General features: G+C 36.5%; 1 protein-coding gene across 2 annotated transcripts in view; it reads right to left on the bottom strand.

The window, feature by feature from the left end:
- The window catches only part of PLXDC2 (plexin domain containing 2), a 261,532-nt gene that overhangs the window by 133,074 nt on the left and 109,525 nt on the right, over positions 1 to 18,933 (bottom strand). For both annotated transcript variants that reach the window (XM_064634991.1, XM_064634982.1), the window contains exon 2: positions 6,203 to 6,414. In XM_064634991.1, coding sequence (XP_064491061.1) covers positions 6,203 to 6,379 — 177 coding nt within the window. In that variant the 5' untranslated portion in view covers positions 6,380 to 6,414. The remainder of the gene's footprint in view (positions 1 to 6,202; positions 6,415 to 18,933) is intronic.

The raw sequence follows: 18,933 nt of genomic DNA, 5'->3' as shown, positions 1-18,933 counted from the left end.
GCCTAAAATCTGGTTAAACCTGTGTAATGAACATATGTTACTTTGATATTTCATAATCCACATTAATATGTGACTATGCATTAAAAAAGAATTCTGTCCCAGTACAGAGATCAATAGCATCCCCAATATTAAACTGAATGACTATACAAAAAATGTTGCCTGTGGAATTGACTTGCACTGTTAACTTTAGGGAAAGGAAGACACAAATACTATTTAAGCAAAATATTAGAACTATAAATTTAAAAGCTAAACAAGCAGGCAACTCTACACAGGTAATTAAAGGCTCTAAAAATTGCAAGTCAGAAAACAGATTTTAGAAGTAAAGCGTGACACTCTCATAGTTTGGTATGAGGAAAAAGAACAGAAATGCTCATTAGACTATGTGATAATAAGTTTTTTTCTTAAATACAGAACATGCTTCTCAGTAACCTGGAGAGACTATGGTTTCAGAATAAGTTCTATTGATGCTGCTCCTTCTAAGTCCTTCAGATGCAACTGGCGTTAAAGCACTGGGATGTGAAAAAAAAAGGGAAAAATTAGGAAAACAGGAACAAAACAGAGGTAGGCTTGGCCAAACTGACACCTCACTATGAGGCTATGATATGAAATTGTTTAGTTTTAAGGTTTCAATAATGCATGGTCAAATTTTTCTACTTTAAATATATGCATTAGAGCAGTAATCACAGGATTGACTTATCATTTGCCCCGTTGAGGGGAATTTCATCTTAACCATTTATTTTCTTCCTTGCTCAGTCTTGAAGTGAGAACACAGCAATGGGCATGCTGACACTGCTGTTAGTAGCTGAGAGTAATTGCTCTCAAGTCTCAAGGGCTGTAAAACTCAATCCCTTCTGTTGTTTTTGCCAGTCAGAATCAGACACCGTCACTTCCCTGAATGACTGGGACCGATAAGGGAGAAGCATTCTTCTGGGCACAAGCTCTGGGTCAAAATGCAAAATTCAGCAAAAGACCATTTTTAGTAGGAAATCCAGCAGTGTTATTCCAATAGGGGCAAGGGGATTTTCAGGTATAAACTACAGAGACTGCTAAAATTTACATTTCAAACAACATTTAGAGAAAGTAAAGAAAGGAGAGAAAAAAGAAAGAAGAGTGTCTTCAGTTAACAACTCCATTTTAGTTAAAAGCAATACACAGCATGAGATATCAGTAACAGCCACAGGAATAAATGAATCACTTCACTACAGAAAAAAATTATTTTGCACTGAAATAGTCACAATTTTCTATGCTTGCAAGTATTATGTTAGGAGGGGTGGAGAAAGTAAGATAAAGTTGAAGTTTGGTTTGATTTAGCGTGCTCAGCATCCTGTTTATTGCTTGGAACTGAATTTTTTTCTGTCATACAGTTGCAATCATTCATTCTGTTCTAAGACTTTATATGAAAAATCATGTTTTCCTCATACTTTTCCTGGTACAAAGCATTAAAACCTTACTGCACTCAGCACAAGCTTGACTATGATTTAATCTATTATTTTATTGCTGGATTTATTTTTGATATTTGAAGTTTGCGAAAGACTATTGTTTTGATGTAGTATCTCCACACAATGGCAAACATTTGAAATAATTCACATGATCTAAAGTTATTTTGCAAAGTTTGTTATCTTCTGCTCATGCCAATGCAGGCTATATATTAGAGACTTTTCCACTTCAATTTCTCTGTATTTTACTTGTCAGTGTTCTACTGTGCACTGGAGGTGGCTGCAGACACAAGGACCAGGGAGAGAGAATGGTGAAACAAAAGACCATCAAGCAAGTTGTCCAAAACCTTTCTATAAAGTCAGCTGCAGCTGGGGCTGTTTTACAGAAGATCTGTGATAAAGAGATCAAAACTCTACATACAGAAGGAGAATCAGTTCTGTGTGGAGCTACACATAGCCATAAACATAGGATATTACTTGAAAAATTATGCACATTTTAAATAATGGAAAAATTATGATGCAAAAGTTTTGAAATGCACAATTGTATATTAATGCATTATTAAGCTTTTTTCAGTGCTCAGTAGTCAGACCTACATTAGGAATTCATTTGTGGATACCTTAGTGGTGAATACTGGGGACCCAGCATCCATACTAGATGCATTTCAGAGATCAGCTCCTTTTCCAGTAAATGCAGAAGAGCAACAGGCAGCAAGAACCTCTGATATCTGCCTTCATTACCTTTATGGCTACAGGGCTTCGGGGTCAATTGAACAACTGTCACATCATGACCATGAAGCTGTGTTTATTTTAACAATATTAATACTAATTTACTTAATAAAAATGAGTTATTATGGAGCATACTTTTCTTTTAGGAGAGTATATGAAGAAAAGTAGTGTATTTGTCTTATTTTTCTCCTTGCTTGAAAGAAGACATGCCAAACTAGACATATTCATGAAGATGTATTTTCACACTCACTGCTTTTACAAGGACTTACAGTGTTTGCAGCAACAAATTCCACCTGAAACATTGCATTTTCTAGGCTCTATTTATCATAAGTAAAAGGCACTTCTGAATGCCCTCAGCACAATAAACAAAAGTGGTGGATTATAGAACAACTGAAAAACCCAAAATGACCCTGACCCCCAAGACAAGAATCCTAAGAAAGATGGGAGAAAAAAAAAAAGGAAAGCTAGACTTGAAGTTATGAGATTGTGAAATCCCAGAAATTTGAGAAACAAACTTTCTAGAAAGAATTGTTGATACAAATAGCACTTCATGTTGGAATTTCCCACCTGATTTCTAATGTATATCCCACAATAACCCCTATCTTTGAGATCCCTGAACCACAGCGTGGTACACTCTTCCCCCATCCACCACCTGCAGGACCGTGGAAGCTGCCTTTGCACTGACCATTCCCAAGCACCATGTAGTGCCTATGGGATATGATTTTGATGCTTCCAAACTCAAAAAAACTCCTCTGGTATAGTGGGAAACACTTCAGCTTCTGACAGTTCCAAAGTTATTCCAGGTATAAGGCTTTAAGGTTTGGCTTTGTGACCCTTGGGAAGAAATATGGCTTAGCCATGGATTCTCCTATCTCCAACAGACTCTAAAATTCTCATTTGCCACGAAGCCAACTTGTTGCAATGCATCACCAGAATACTCTTTTTGGGATTGACCCTTACAGTTGATTTGAACTGCTGACAACATACTTCTTCACCTGCCCCAAGAAAAACTGCTTTGGGGATTTCTTTAGAACTGTGACTTTTGTATCCACCTATATAACATGGGATCTCACTCTTTTTACACCTGTACCTTTTCAGAGCTTTCTCCCTCTCCTTGGCTACTTTATGTAGTGGCAATGAAACCATAATAAGCCTCTTATGGAGTATGACTCTCCTCTGTATTTGGGCTCTAAAATACTAATTGCAAATAAAGGAAATGAGACTAACCTCCATCCTTGGGAGCCTTTTTAGATTTACAACATCATAGTCTCTAATTGACAAAGTATAATAGCCCTACCAAAGTAGGAGAAAAGAGGAATACTTTTGAGATAGTGATACTGTTTTATAAAGTGTTTATGATAAACATTTGTTATATACTGATTTTACCCCATAATTTACAGCTAGCTGTCAGCTCTCCAATCTGGCTTGCTGCAGAAACCTGTTCTTCCCGTCCTTTGCCTTTCTCTTGGCACCTCCAGTTTTGTGGGTTTGTGCTGCCACAACAGTGCACTCAGGGACCACAACATTCCTATTCTATGGCAACACAATGGGACTTGGAGATCTTGTCATCTTCTTCTCAAGGTCCTGCTCTTTCCGGAAGGTCTTGCACATCAAATGGCTATAGCCACTGCTTCTGCTAATCTCAGCAATTTAGTTCAAGTCCAATTCAAGAGAACATCTTTATTTAAAAAAGTAACTGAATATGTATATTATTTTGCATGAGTCCTTTCCTGAATCACAGTGCCAAACAAATGCACGAGACAAAACAGAGATGTGAAGAGAGATAGCAAACGTCCTGGAGTCCCTGATGGCTACACTGCTCCATCTCTTGGACCAGAGAGGCTGCACATCTGAACAGGCACCTTATGACGGTATAGATTTAAAACAAGGGAAATATTTAGAGTTAATTTTAAACAGCATGCAGAAATTTCTGCCTACTGGCTTCCCTTTTGTCCTTGGCTGTTTTGGGTTGGTTTGGATTTTTTTTGTTGTTTTTCTTGGGGGGTGGGAGGGGCAGGGTTGAGAGAGGGCAAGAGCTGTTTGTTTTGGGTTTCTAAAGCTGCAGGTAAAGTGAACTCATCATTGAAAAGAAGAACAAAAAATAATTTCAAGTGAAAACATTGCTGTCTGTCTTCCTATTAAAGAAGTCTTCTGCATTTGCATGGTAAGCCTAGAAAATATTTTGGAGAGAAACAGTATCTGTAAAGGAGGGATGTTGTCATCCTGTAGCATTGCTAAATATAAGTGGCAGGTAATACTCATTCTCTGGATTTTCTTTAGCAAGCCCTGCAATGTACACAGAGCAAGGATTTAAAATAATCAATATGCTCTCCAACACTACCGATAAGCTCCCAAGCTGCAGAAAACTGCGACATACGGATTCTTCCTCTCTGAATATCTGTAGTACACTTTACCTCCTCTATAAAGAAAGCCAGGCATCAACGTTTTTTTTGTAAGATGCCTGTGTGGCATAGTAGGGATTTTCAACAGAATCCGATAATGTGTAAAACCACAACTCAGTTATCTTATTGTGCTGAAAAGACCTTAGAAAAAGAGGTTACAACAGAACACAAAACCTGAATTCAATAAACTCAGTAAGGTTGACGCACTATTCGGGTTAAGACACTGTAAGGCCATTAATCTGACAGGAAAGATGCCCCTGGAAAAATGTCATTCTATGTATATTGATTTGCAAGCATTCTCTTTTTCTTCTTTTTTTTCCCCTCCAGATCTTGCTATACATTAGTGTTAGAGAGGGAGATCTGACCTGTTTTGCTTCATAAGAGCTGGAACTGAAGGGAGACACTGCATAGGGATCTATGGGTAAGCCATGGAAAGATCAGCTACTCAAACTTTGGTGTAACTGAGACATCTTGCACTTTACCTGCAAGATCGATCTGTGTTGTGTGTGCAAGAGCTGCTACACATATGGGCACATGAGGATTACATAGGGGGAAAACAGAAATTATAAAAGCAACATGCAATTCAAAACTATAATTTACCAACCAGTGACTTCCATGTTTATACAAGAGGAAACATAATTGGGTTTGTGCAAACTGGGAAGCTTAAAAAATAACAAACAGAAAAGGCACCTCTCAGAAAGCACTATTATTTTTCACTCATGCTGCAGACATGGCATTGTCTCTACAGATGGGTTTTATATTGCTTTGCTTTTTTACTTTGTAAGATAACAACCCAAAATCTGAAAGCTGTTTTGTTTGTCTCAGAGTGAGCTTCACAGAACTGAAAAATAAATAGTACTGTTGCTTTGGAAGTAGATTCTAAACAGTGAAAATGTTAAGTGTAGTTTATTCCAGGCCATATTTTATTGAAAAACAGGATGTAGATTTTATTAATAAGAAAACCTCAAAACCAATACTTAAAAAAACCCCAACAACAAAAACAACCAAACAAAACAGGACAGAGGACAGGGAAATATAGCAGTCAAAATTTTTTAAAAAAGAAATCAAAGGTTGAATGACACCATGAAAGAGAGGGAGAATATCCCAATACTTCATACAGAGGGACTTGATCCGTGTTATTCCTCTTTGGAAGACCAAAACTCAAATAACATGTGCAAATTGTTTCAATGACCAACCTGAATTTTCTTCCAAATTCTCATTTTTCTAGAGCCTTTTCCCCTTTGTGCCTGGATATAGCTCTCCATAAAGACAGGCAAAGTCTCGTAAATTGAGGTGTTTACACCAACTTCTAAAAAATAATTCAGTTTTATTTTATTTTAATACTACTTCTTTTTCCATGTCTCCAGAACTGCCAAAACATGGGACTTCCCTTAGGTGTTTTCCAGTAAAGGAACAGACAGCCTCAAGAGACTATCTTCAAAAGTCAGAAAGGATAGGCTCCTGTCTCAGAACAAGAGATAACCAACTTCCACATGCTGACAGGTTCACAAATACAAAGACCAGAGGTTCTCTTCCCTGTCGACATTTGAATACACTGAAGGAAATGTCCTAATTTTTTACTTACCCCCAATCAAAGATAACAAATTGAATAAAAAAATAGATGGAATGAATATCTACCTCAATCTGGGTGGTGTTGTCATGTCCTTCTTCAAGCAGCAGGTCTGTGAAACCCCCTGGCTCAGAGGAATCTTGCCCCATGCTGGCTCTGTTGGTGTCAATTGATTTGAGAGACTCTGAGTGCCTTCTCCACCTGTTGCTGCTTACATATGAATCCACTCGCACATTTTCCTCCATTCGAGGGAAGCTCTGAACAATTTCATAAAACGCACCTGTTTGACAGGAAAAAAAACCCCAAAGCAACATAATAAGTGAGCAGAACATTAGTTTACTAACCACAATTGAAAACTTAAGAATTTTTTATAAAGGTTTTGAGCAACTCCATAAAATAGCCATTTACACTTCTCATAAATTTTCTACAGCAACATAAGTATTTAAAAGAATAGACAGAATACTATACTTTCAAAAAATTCAGAAATTTGGACTGTTTTGTAGACACCTCTAAACATCCTAAATGTTTTATTTTCCTGATTATTTTATGTCTGGGAAAAGTTTTTCCTGTAACTCTTGTAACTTTAATACATGCCTACCCTTAGTTGTTCCTTTTCAAAATAAATTTAACAAAAAATATTTTAATTATCTAAGAAAAATTTAGAAGAGGTAAAGAAACACTTGTACATATTTAGTTTTTCCTACTGATTTTATGTTGAAAGAGCTTGGAAGCATTGATGACAGGCAAATAAACACTATGAAAGATGTGGAATTCTCATAAACATCTATTCCAGCGCAAAAATAAAGCTGTCCCGCTGTACAAGTGATAAACATGAATGATGTCTGAAGTCTGTAGACACCCACTATAACATCTGCAAAGGGTGAGCAGTTGAGCAGTTGGGTGGTGTGTTTTACATATTCTTTTAGGACTTTTTCATGCTCATTCACAACTTGTTTCATGCTAGTAAAACTATCAGCAAAACAGAACTATAAAACTATCACCAGACAAAATCATAAATTCTTCTATTTTGCCCAATCCAAAAATCAATCATTTTTCTGTTTATTTATTTCTGTTAACATCGTCAAGAGAGGGTAATTTTGCATATTTTGCATTAAAAATCAGATATGTTTTTCATACTGTCTTTGGGTTTAAAGGAGAAGTAGAGGGATGTTCTTTGCTTTTCTTGTGCCAGGAAGAAGGTGATTTCTTTCAAAAAACAGAAAAAATGAACTTTCAAGAGAAGCTGCAAAGTAAAAGGAAACACTGAAAGGGTACACTGGTAAATAAATTAAAATATTTCCATTGCTTCTCTTTAACTGAAGCTTCTGAACAAAAGAAGGCAGCCTTCCCAAGGTCCTTTCTGAGCACTGCCTGTATTGTCTAAGCACCTAAGAGACAGGAAAATAGAAAATTACCTATCAAAGGTTTAAATAAGTAAGAATTTTCTGCATCACAGCAGGAAGACATGTAGGAGTCATGGGTATAGGAAAATCTGCCAGATGCTGGTTTTGACAGACTAGAAAGTTCACGGCTCACATACATGCTCGACATGTTGAGGCAATCACCTAAATTAGCAAATAGAACATGTGAAAGTTAGGGGAGGGTCTTAAATCCTATTCACCTCAAGATGAGCTCCATTTGTAAAGGAAAGCACTTATGCCTTGTTCTTCCACATCCTGAATAGAGTTTAAGGTGATTTCTAACCTATAAGGTGTTCATAACATAAGATTTTTTAAAAATTATAATAATATAGTGATGGTGAGAAGAAAGAGAAAAGTATATTGGGGTATTTCCACTGTCTTGGAAACTCTGTACAATTTTCTCTGTATTTTCTTTTACAGTATAATTGCATCATGGCATCTGCAAAATGTGGCTTACACCATTCCCCATTACAGAAATCTCTGATGTCATTAATGCACAACTTTTATCTCTTTTCAACTATTTTAGTTATGTGATTTTTCTCTTTGAAACATAGAAAATGTTCTGAAACATACTGTTTCTGCCATTACACTGATAAATATTTTTTACAGGTACAAGCTATAGTGACATAAGGAAGCTTTAAAATCATCTAATTGTATTCAGAATGCATGATATCCTTCTAAATGCAATAGTAGCAAGAATTAAAAGCATGAACTGATAACTTTTCAGTTTAAAACTAGTCTTCGGGGTTTTTCACACCATTATCTTTGAAATCCATGAAACACAGTTATCAATAGACTAGTTAACTATCCTGGACTGGCAGATTAGAGATACTGAAGCTAGAGTGTGGGATAAAATCTGGATGTGATTTCAAAGAAGAGAGAAAAGTACTGTATGATTCCTCCTTCATTAAACGTTTTCCTTAAGCTACGGGGGATGCAGAGAGAGAGGTGATGGCTTGGCTAAACCAGCTCTGCTCCAGCATGCTCTCTCTGCTTATCCCAGTAGATCTCTAATGTTGAGAAAATGACAAACATTTTTAAAATGGCCTGAATAGGATGTTTTACTTTTATGTAAATATAACTTAAATATATAAATTCTCAGATAATGGATCAATAAATTAATTTTCAAATTCTAAAAGCAGGCAGCTCATGAAGAAAAAGCATTCAGAAACCTAAAATTCCAATACCCTACAAGTTAGAACTATTTAATGTTTCTGATTGGGATCTTTGTGTAGCTAATAAATCACATAAAAGGCATTTTAGAGGAAATGTACCAAAGTATTATAGTCTTATCTTTTAGATCTTGGAGCTTGCACCTAATTAACACTGAAGTAGAATATGTCATTCAAATAAATTGGAGAGAAGTCAAATGCAGTAATATCTGTATTATAATAAAATCATAATATCGGCAAACACAGATGAGTAGCAACTTGTTCAACTTGTATGAACAGAGACACAAAACTACAATAAGCCTTCGAATCTGTTAAAGTTGGAATTACAGCTTTCAACTGATATTTTTTATGTGCAAACTAAGAGTCTTATATATAGTCCTGCCACTGGCATGCCAGTATCTGTGTGAAGGTCTATATGGCTGATACTGTACTGCAATATTTTGGAAGTAGTAAAAATAGAGTAGAGGTTTGTCCAATGAATACGTAATACGTGTTTTGGTTTGATCCTTCAGCTCTTGTTCTTGAAATTTTCATAAAATTAGCAATGAAAATCATTAGGTCTGCAGCTCCTTGCCTCCTTGGGTTAAGATTACAGCTCTATAGTGAATAAAGCTAGAGAGACAATAGAGTGGGGATAGGAGAAAGAAATCTACAAAAAGCTTTCACTGCTTTATTTGGCGACTATTGGCAAGTTCAGAAACTTGTCAGAATTGGCCAGTTCAGCCATTTGTAGTTGATGTGGTTGATCAGAATGACCACCAAAGGCTTTGAGGGAATAGAGGCATTATTTACACAAACTGCAAAGGCCTGCGCAGAATATTTACAGAAGGCACTGTGGAAGAGGAATGGGTGAAAATTATAACTTGGACTCACTTTCATTCACATCTAAGACAGGTGCTCAAATTTCCTTTTGTACAGGTTTACATGCTCACATCGAAAAGGTTTTTGAAAGCTTTTGGCATCTATTGCTTAAACCACCAAGTATCCAGATAACAGCTTTTTTACTACTTGAGTTTGCCTTTTAACAGGTACTAAATAAACCTTTAAACTGTGTTAAACTAAACTGATGGAAGACAGACATCCAAAAACCTGTGTCTTGTACATCAGGACCTGACTTTTGAGGATGCTCTGATAGTCTGAGATTTTGGAAAGGTAGATGTTTGTCCTGTACTACAAAATACATAGAGCTGCTTTACACTCACATCGTTAATAAAAATCAATGCTGAAAGTGGATAACAACTAAATAAGCAGAGAAGTTTGTCCACTCCAATATTGTGAGTTATGCAAGGTGCTCTTACAGATTGGAAATGCTGGGCTACACAAGACAGATTTGCTGAAAGGGAAGCAAACACCCAACTATGGTGGGGGCATGGGTTCTCTGCTTTTCCAAGCCTTCCCTCAAAGAAAAGATGAAAAATTCTACGCAAATTAAACCAAAATGCAACAGCAGAACTTGACAAGTAAAACCAGCTCTGATTTAGTACAGAAGTCTGATCTGCATAAAGCTTTATTTATAAGGAAGATATATCTCACTTTACAAGGAAAAAGACGTTATAATTTTATGGACAGCAATGTAACCAAAGGAGAAAAACCCCCCTATTTGGAAAAAAAAAAGGCAAATATGAAAATCATCTACCACTAATTCAACTAATTTTGGGGGGTTTTTTCCCCTTTTCCATGAGCTCATACAAAGGTTTCTGGAATATTTCAGCACATCAGAATTTCAGAATTGCATTTCTGGAAAACATGTTATCCACATTTCATGATTGCACACATTTAAGCCAACTCTTCAATTTGACTAATTTCATAAATGCACCATAATCAGCAAGATTTTTTTTTGAAAGCCTAGAAATACTCTCACATTGAAACCTCTATTCAACGGATTGCTTATGAGATATACTATGAACTTTATAAATATGCCACAGTCCAAATGCCAGCAAAATTAAGTATCAAATATACAAATTTATTCATCTAGGGACAGAAAATGCCATCATACTACTTCAGCTTAAGTAACTTTCTATAGACTGTCTCATGAGTCTTTATTTCTATTATGATCATTTTGGTATAAAGATGAGAACTCAACAAATGCTGGTGGAAGGTATGAATACTGGTCCCATGAAGTTATAGACTCTTCAAAACATAAACATTCCTTTAAAGGATTCTCCAAGGAGAGGGCTCATATACTGAATGACCAAAATCACAGCAAAAATCAATCATACTTCCCATAAGAAGAAAAATTTCTAGTTTAAATTAACTCTGCCTATGAACAGCTCAGCACGATAGAGACTTCTTTTTCTGCTGTACCTGACTCATGGGACTAGAACCAATGCCATTTCTCTGACCTTCTTTAGGAATGATATAACAAATAAGCTTAACTTTCAATATGTCTATGATAAAGATATGATAAATTTCTTAATAAATTAAAAATAACATTACTTGCAAAAATTATCCCATGGTGACAATTAGCACACAAACAGCTGTGTCAGTTTGGTTCGTGATTTTAAAAACCACAAAAGACCAGATCCCTATAGTTTTGTTTTACAGATTGGCTGAGACTGCTAAAAGAATTGTAGTAAATATGTGGGAAAATAATGCTTAGCATGATCCTGTTTTCACCGAACAGGGCCTGCAAAGGGAGTCAGAGGTTAACAATGATAAAATACTGATGATGGAAGATGATGCTATTGTATTATATGCTCAGAACAACAAATAATACCAACACGATTTTGATGCATGTTTTCCTTGCAATTATACAATAAGTAGCAATTAAGACTCATGTCCAATACAGAGTTAGTATCAATAATAATAGGTATTATGGTAGGGAAATAAAATAACTGGTAATTTTCTTACACATCCATTTTATCAACAACATGAACCCAGACTTTCCCTTTGTCCCAAATATAACTGCTGCAGGCTGGATTTTTTTTTTTAATTACCTGATTTAATTTCACTTTGTAGTTATTTATGTAATCATACCAGTAAATTAGAATGGTATAAGCAAAGTCAAGATCTGAGTCCACTGGTAACAATACTGTTACTTTGATTAGCTTACATCAGCATCGAGGAAATACTGTTTAATTCCAGCTTCACTCATATTCTCCAGCTACATAAACACAATAATTTAACATGCACATTGAATTTACAAGCAGCCTGATTACAGTTTTATAGCTTACTACAGATGTGTTTTGCTGTTCTTCCTGTCAGTTCCACTTGGGGACCAAGACCTAAGTTTATTCCTAACTGGATACACACAGAACAAAAAAAGTACAATTTATGTGTCAAAGAAGGCTTGCAGTCTTGAAGGTATTATGTAATAAGAGGAGGGAGAGAGAATTTTGGTCAGTACACAGTGATATCAGTCATCACCAAAAACCTAGCCAGTATCAAGATTTTGAAGCCATTATAGTGGGGAGATTTAAAAAGAAAAAAGTTCTATTCTGATGTGCTTAATTTTTTTATACACACAATCTAGATGGATTTCACTTGGTTTCACAGCTGAGGTTAAACCAGTGATAAGAGTCTAGGGAGGGCTGATCATAACAGAAGTGGAAGGCATATAACCTTTCACGTCTACTAAGTTCTTACATGTCTTATGCACATCTGCGTCCCACACTTGCAGACCTTTTTTGTATTGCTTTTGGATTGATGATAACACAATTATGATTAAGGTAAAACTCCAGAATGTAATCCTCTATCTCAACCCTCCACTTTCTGAGACAGGAAGACAAAATCACTTTGAAAGGAGATCACAGGTAATGAAATTGGAATTGATTGAGGTTTAGCCTTTTCTTACAAAAAAAAAAAAGCTCTAATAGGCTTAGATGCCCAGCCATGGTAAATTCAATCTGAGCACTACTCAGCATCCCTACTAACAGAAAACCTAGAAAAGCCAGAATGATGTCGTTCTGATTTGATTTAAAACTTCACAGATGTACTGTTACTGATGTGATATTTCCAGAATTTTCAGGTGGATCAGATCAGAGAGCTGGACCCCATGGATCAGGAGAAGAATTAAAAACCGTGCTATTCGTGTCTACCTAAAGTCAATATGCAATGCGCAACTGGAATAGTTTTTCTGAATGAAAGATGGTAAAGACTTTGCTTTCTCCTTAACTTTCTCTTGTCTCACCTGCTGTAACATCAGTATAACTTCACATAGCTTTGATCATTGCTATACATTTTTTAACACTGGACTTCAAGATTTTTCAGCTGAAGATCCCTAAAAATTTCCAAGTAGAGTTATAGGCCTAAGCCTACTTAAAGGAATTTTTCCAAGTTCTCCCTTTCCTTTCCTCCTTTCCAGCACAAAATTTGGCATTATAGGTGGTAAACACTACTCTCCTGATCTGACTAGCAAGAAAAGGGTGCTTCCTGACACACTGGTCAATGCTGGGATTCTTTCTTTTGGCGGTATTCAGCACAAATAATCACAAATATCACTTAATCTTTAGTATGTTTTGTATCCACATTCCCAGTAACACTTGCAATAATTATTAATAATGCAGACACCCAAGTGTACCTACATGAATTCTTAGCACATACTAAGCTTCCAAAGGAAGTATATCTGTAATGTTCCTATGTCCCTAGTACAAAACTCAAAATATTAATAATTGTATTGATTTGTGGATTATCAAAGTACAGCATAGAAAAGCAGGAACTTAATAAATTTTAAATAATTTGACATTTTCTAATTAACCATTGTAGCAATAATTTCAAAATATTAATTCATCTGAAATTTACGTATTTTCTGTCCAAACCTCTCCATATCACAAATCCTTGTTAAGCCACAGAATTATTTGTTTAAAAAGCAACAACAAGTAAAGAATTCAACAAAAAAAGTCCTGCTAAGAGAAATGGAGATCTCTCTATAATATTCTATTTATATGCAAATTCTTGCCTTTCCAAACTTGATTCTATGGTTTTCCAGAGAAAATAAGGTACCAACTGTACCTTATTTAAACACATTGGAAAAAAGTTTCTTTCTGGTCAATAACTGGATTACAGTATGATTGCTAATGTTGCAAAGCAGTATTAGAGCTGTCTCCATAGTGTCCACCTCACAGTTCCAATTTGAAAGCACCTTTATTTTTCCTCAAGGACGCAGCAAACCTAATGTGATGGACTGATAGGTCAGTAATGTCTTAAACATTGTCAAGATCATAGAAAGACTTTTTGTCAAACTGCAAGGAAGCAACAGTCTGTGGCCACCAAAGCATCCCCTCCTCCCAGTGTCTCCTGACTGGAGTTTGGACTGTGACTGGGGACTTGAGATAAAACTATTGTTTAATCATTTCAAGTCTGAGGAGAAGCAAGCAAGGCTCAGGAAAGAAGAATGCATTTGTGTTAAAAATCAGCCCTAGCTAGGCTCAGGGGGTGGTGAGGGAAAAGGAGTTTGGGTCTGTGATGGTGAAATCTCTCCAGACCAAACCAAAGGAGTAACACCCTGTCCCCCAGAGAAGACCACATATATACAGGACATTCACATGAGAGGCAGCTGAGAAGCAGTCATAAACCACCGAAGACCCCCAAAGCACCCCCCAATTCATTCCTGAGACCTTCCACCTCAGAAGACTGCATGTGATCCAAATCTGTTACAAGAGACTGCAAAGTTTCTCCCACTCCAAGGGGAGGTGCCTGGCATCTCCTGAACATATATTAATCCATTAGACTCTATGTTTTTTGGGAAACTCTCCCCACTAAGAAGACCAGAAGAACCGAACCTACAGAACAGTGCCGGTTTACACGGAGTGCTGGTACTTTTTCTATTTTTATCTCTCTCTGTCACTTTCTTTCTTCTACCCCCATCCTCCTTTTCCCTATTTTTTTCTTCTATCTCTCTTCGTCTCACATTTACCATTAAATAAAACCCATACTATTGACTGTGGCATTTGGTCTCATTTGTACCTTAATTCAGGAAGAGGCATTTCTAATAATTTTAATAAACGGATCTTAACACTTAGGCCCTAGAACAATCCAGGGATGCCAGAGAAAACCATACAAAAAATGAATTAGGCATTCATAATTTGAACTGCAGCATATGTCTGCAACTTCTTTTACATGACTTGTTGAGACAGAAGACAGCAAATATCTGGAATGTACCAAACTGTGTTAGCATGGCTAATTTATGCCGTTCCCAGCAGACGGTGCCAAATGCAACTTTGGTAGAAGGGTTGTCTTCAATTTTAGCCTGAGGAAAAGCCAAAGGCTAAGACAGATGCAAGCTCATTGCTTGAAAAATGGATTAGCACAGACAGCACACACAGTGCCCCTGCACTCTGTAGCGTGCAGAGGCAAGGAGCAGTGATTCCAGGGACACTGCTTTGGCCCAGACACCATCACTTAGCTTTCCACAGGCTTGTCACTCCCTGGTGCTGAAGCAGCATCAGAGGGTAATTGGCTTCCTGGGTAGCCCTGTCAGATTGACTGAGGCACAAGGATCGATGTCAGCATTCACACCAAAGGCAACCACGCAGAATCTGGTTGCTCAAGCAAAGAGAAAATGGGGCTCACCTCTCAGCACAGTGTAAACATGTATAGACAACATCACCTCAGGGGCATAGATTAAAGCCTGAGCAACCAGGCACAGTGGAAATAAGAGAAGGAAGGTGGCATAATGCCCTGTCAGCTACAACAAATGCTGATGGACACGCAGATGAAGGATTTTCTCTCCTCCCTTTTCAGGGATACCCAACAGATTGAAATTACCCTGTTAATAAGTTTGTCTGCAAACAGGGCCAAACTCCTAAGCCCCTTACTTGCTCTAAACAGATTTATTAATGAGTCTGTGGCAGTGGGACAAAATACAGTCTACATAAAGAGTGCCATTTCGCAGAACTCAACCTGACCTGGACACCTCAAAGAAAAGCAGATCATGCAATGTAGTCCCAGCATGACTTAAATATGGCACATTTCTCTTGCTGTGTCCTAAATTCCCTCTGCCCCCATCATAAGAGTGGAAAGGAAGTGGTTTGCAGTATTAGATGTTTCACAGAGCTCAGGATTTGGAAAACTGGAAAATGAACAAGCAATTGCTGTTGCCCAGAAATGTGTGGCAGAGAATGCAACAGTATCTGATATTATAAAAGCTGAAGAAAAAGTCTGCTGTGATGTTTCTTCCTGCAAAAGAGGGTTTTTTGAAGATGGGAAAATTAAAATTTAAACTGTTTGTGAAAACATAACTTAAACTTTTCTTCAGCTCAATGCTAAATGCACACACCTATTTTAGACAGAACTTAAAATTTAAACCCCTTCACTTTCATTGTGGACTAAATAACAAAATCTTATATTTTCTTTCATTTTCTGCACACAAAGGTTTCCTACACCAACAGTGATTCAGGATTTAGAAAGATTTATCCAGGTGCAAGCAAATAGATGGATGATTTGTGGAAGCAATGAATTCGCTTAATAAACAGTGAAGGCTTAGTGCCAGACCTCACTAAACTGTGGTGTCAAGACAGGGTTTTCATAAAATGTCCTGCAAAAAGGAAAAGAAGTAAATTGGCATGTTCAAACATAGAGTTGCTCCAAGGGTCAGGAAAAAAAAAAAAGTGGTTTCACTGGGCTTATATGGCAGGGTTGTATGTTGAAGTCAGCAATGATTGAGAAATATCTTAAATGTTAGTACTTTAAAATTATCAAGATATTTTTAGCCTAATTATCTTGCCTTTATAGATACACTTAATTATGCTTACAGTGTTTTACTCTTGGCACTTTTTTGGTAGAGATGGGATGGTCAAGAAATGAAAATGGTATTTAAAAAAAAAAAAGACATCAGAGCTTGTCTCAAGATCTCTTCATCCTCAACCTGCAGCTGCTGTTCAACTTAAATTTCTCTATACATTTACCCAGTCCTCTCATTTCTGTATATTTTGTTCCAAAAGAATAGTACAAAATTTTAAAAAATAAGATCTATTGCCTTCCATTTTCATTCATATGCATTAAGTGTTTTAAGGACTTCTGAAAATATAGTAGTGATTTGAAACAGTAAGGGCTTCAATCTGGCCCAGTGCAGTAACTCAGTAACACAGATATGGTCCTCTGTAAAAGCAGTCAATAGAGAAATCAGAACCTTTCAACTTTCAGGAAGCACAAGAGAAACCTAAGTAACTACAGTAAATATATATGATGTAGAGATGGATTCTATAAAAGAACCCAAATATAAGCTCTGAAAGTGTAGGTTACTTATTTTTTAAAAAAATATTTTTCACAATAGCTCAATGGATACTTCTCTTTTGCAACCTGGAAGATGCAGATAATGATACTCACTGTGATAAACATAGTCTGTGTTACTGATGACTAGATAATAGCTACATACTGTTACTGAAAGGCCAATGCTTATTTCTTTTAAACTCTCTGTTGGCAAACTATTTTCTATTTTATCTAATGAAGATTAAATTTGTCACTGAAATTACAATGGATCTAAATGCCTTCAGCTTTTATTTCTTATTTTCAGGAGAAATTCTCATTTTAGCTTGAGCTAAAATCCTAGATCAGGAGATCTGCTGGAGAAAAATATCATGTTTCTAGTACACTAATGGTAGGAAATTAGAGTGGAGATTGTTTTTAAGCTCTGGCACAGAATCTGCCTTGCTAGACTTGATGTGGGAACAAAAAAATATGTAAATCATACATTAAGAAGGAATTGTTGTAGAAATGAGTTTAGAGTCAAAGAACAGCTGTATTAAACCCATCAAGAATCAGAGACATAAAAATAAGAATTAAGCTGATTTGAGATATGAATGATAGAAAGACATTCTTTGCTTGGCAGAAAAGAAATAATCCATCTGAAAACTGGCAGAGATATTGGAGAAACAGAAGATAAAATATTGCCTCAATCTTGAAACTTGTCAAAGCAATGAAATTATCCAGCAAATGTTTAATTGGACTGCCTGATACATGGAGTATTGAATATTGCCTTTGTCTCCTCTCAAAAGACAGACAAACTAGTACTGTGGATTGTCCAGATCTTGGGAGTAAAGGGCAGGAAGGGCATGTTTTCACATGTCAGTTTTTAACTGACAAACAGAACTGGAAGGGCTCAACTCCTATAAAGGCATTTTAGAACTTACAGATAAAGCCTAGTTTTCACACTGTTCACATGCACTCCCCCCATGCCTAAATAAAATGAGGAACTGCATTGCTGCCATTCAATTTTAATACACCAAACTTACATGGAATTTAGTTATTTGGATAGACATGTTCTGGGACAAGATTGAATAAATGTGGTTTTCTTCTTTATTATACATCTTCCAATGCTACCACAACATTTCCAAGAAAAAGCATTAACAGCTTTGCAGCACTCCTGTTGGACTGGCTTTCCTGTGTACATACATTTCAGCTGTGCATTTTTTTAAAAAGGAGGCAGAAATGGATACTGCCGTGTTGGAAAGCACATGGTGTTTTGGAAGCTGTGCAGGGATGAGCCAGCTCAAATTACATCGGTCTACACTTACAAAGGGACAGATTTACAACTCTCTGCTGTGCCAGTGCTTTTCTAAGTGGAAGATAGGACATTATGTAATGTGTGAAGATCATTACACATTAATCATCACATGAAGAGTATGTTATTTTACTTTTCAGAGGGTAAAAAAGAATAGAGGTGACACATGGAACAAGGGAGTTCAGTTTCTTAAAAAACCCACAAATGTGCTTAAGTGCTTTGGAGGTCCTTACTTTATAAATGAACCTGAGCTTATAGGAACTCAGACTTGGTAGACTCAATGATTGAATGCATGCAAACTACCCAGTCCATTAAGAGAACTGAAGGAATGGCTCTACGAGAAAGAGACCTTCTTCACAAGATGGTTTATTTCCCTGGGTAATCACTATTGTGCAGAGCATTTGTATTTCTATTCAGCCACTTGCTCAGGCTGTTGCTCAGGTTCTTTATTATCACTGGCAACAAGGCAAATTCAAAGGAGAAAGGAGAAAAATGTCTTTAAATAAGAGTGAAAATAGTATGTTTTAAAAGCTTTTTGGATACAATTATATTTGTGTGTTTACCTACTAATCAAAAACAGAAATACCTGGGTACAGAATGGTTTGGGAAAGTAAGTCAGTCAAAATGCAGTCTATGTTGTTAGACAAACTGATATATCTGTAAAATATACTTGAAAAATCACCCGTTTCTCCTCATTCTACCCACTATAGATTTTATTCCTAAAAAGCACATAATAATGCTGTCTCAACACGTTTTTTCTTTTCCCT

Source organism: Pseudopipra pipra, chromosome 1 (genome assembly GCF_036250125.1).
Source record: "Pseudopipra pipra isolate bDixPip1 chromosome 1, bDixPip1.hap1, whole genome shotgun sequence".
Classification (NCBI taxonomy): domain Eukaryota; kingdom Metazoa; phylum Chordata; class Aves; order Passeriformes; family Pipridae; genus Pseudopipra; species Pseudopipra pipra.
This window is presented reverse-complemented; position numbering and strand designations above follow the sequence as displayed.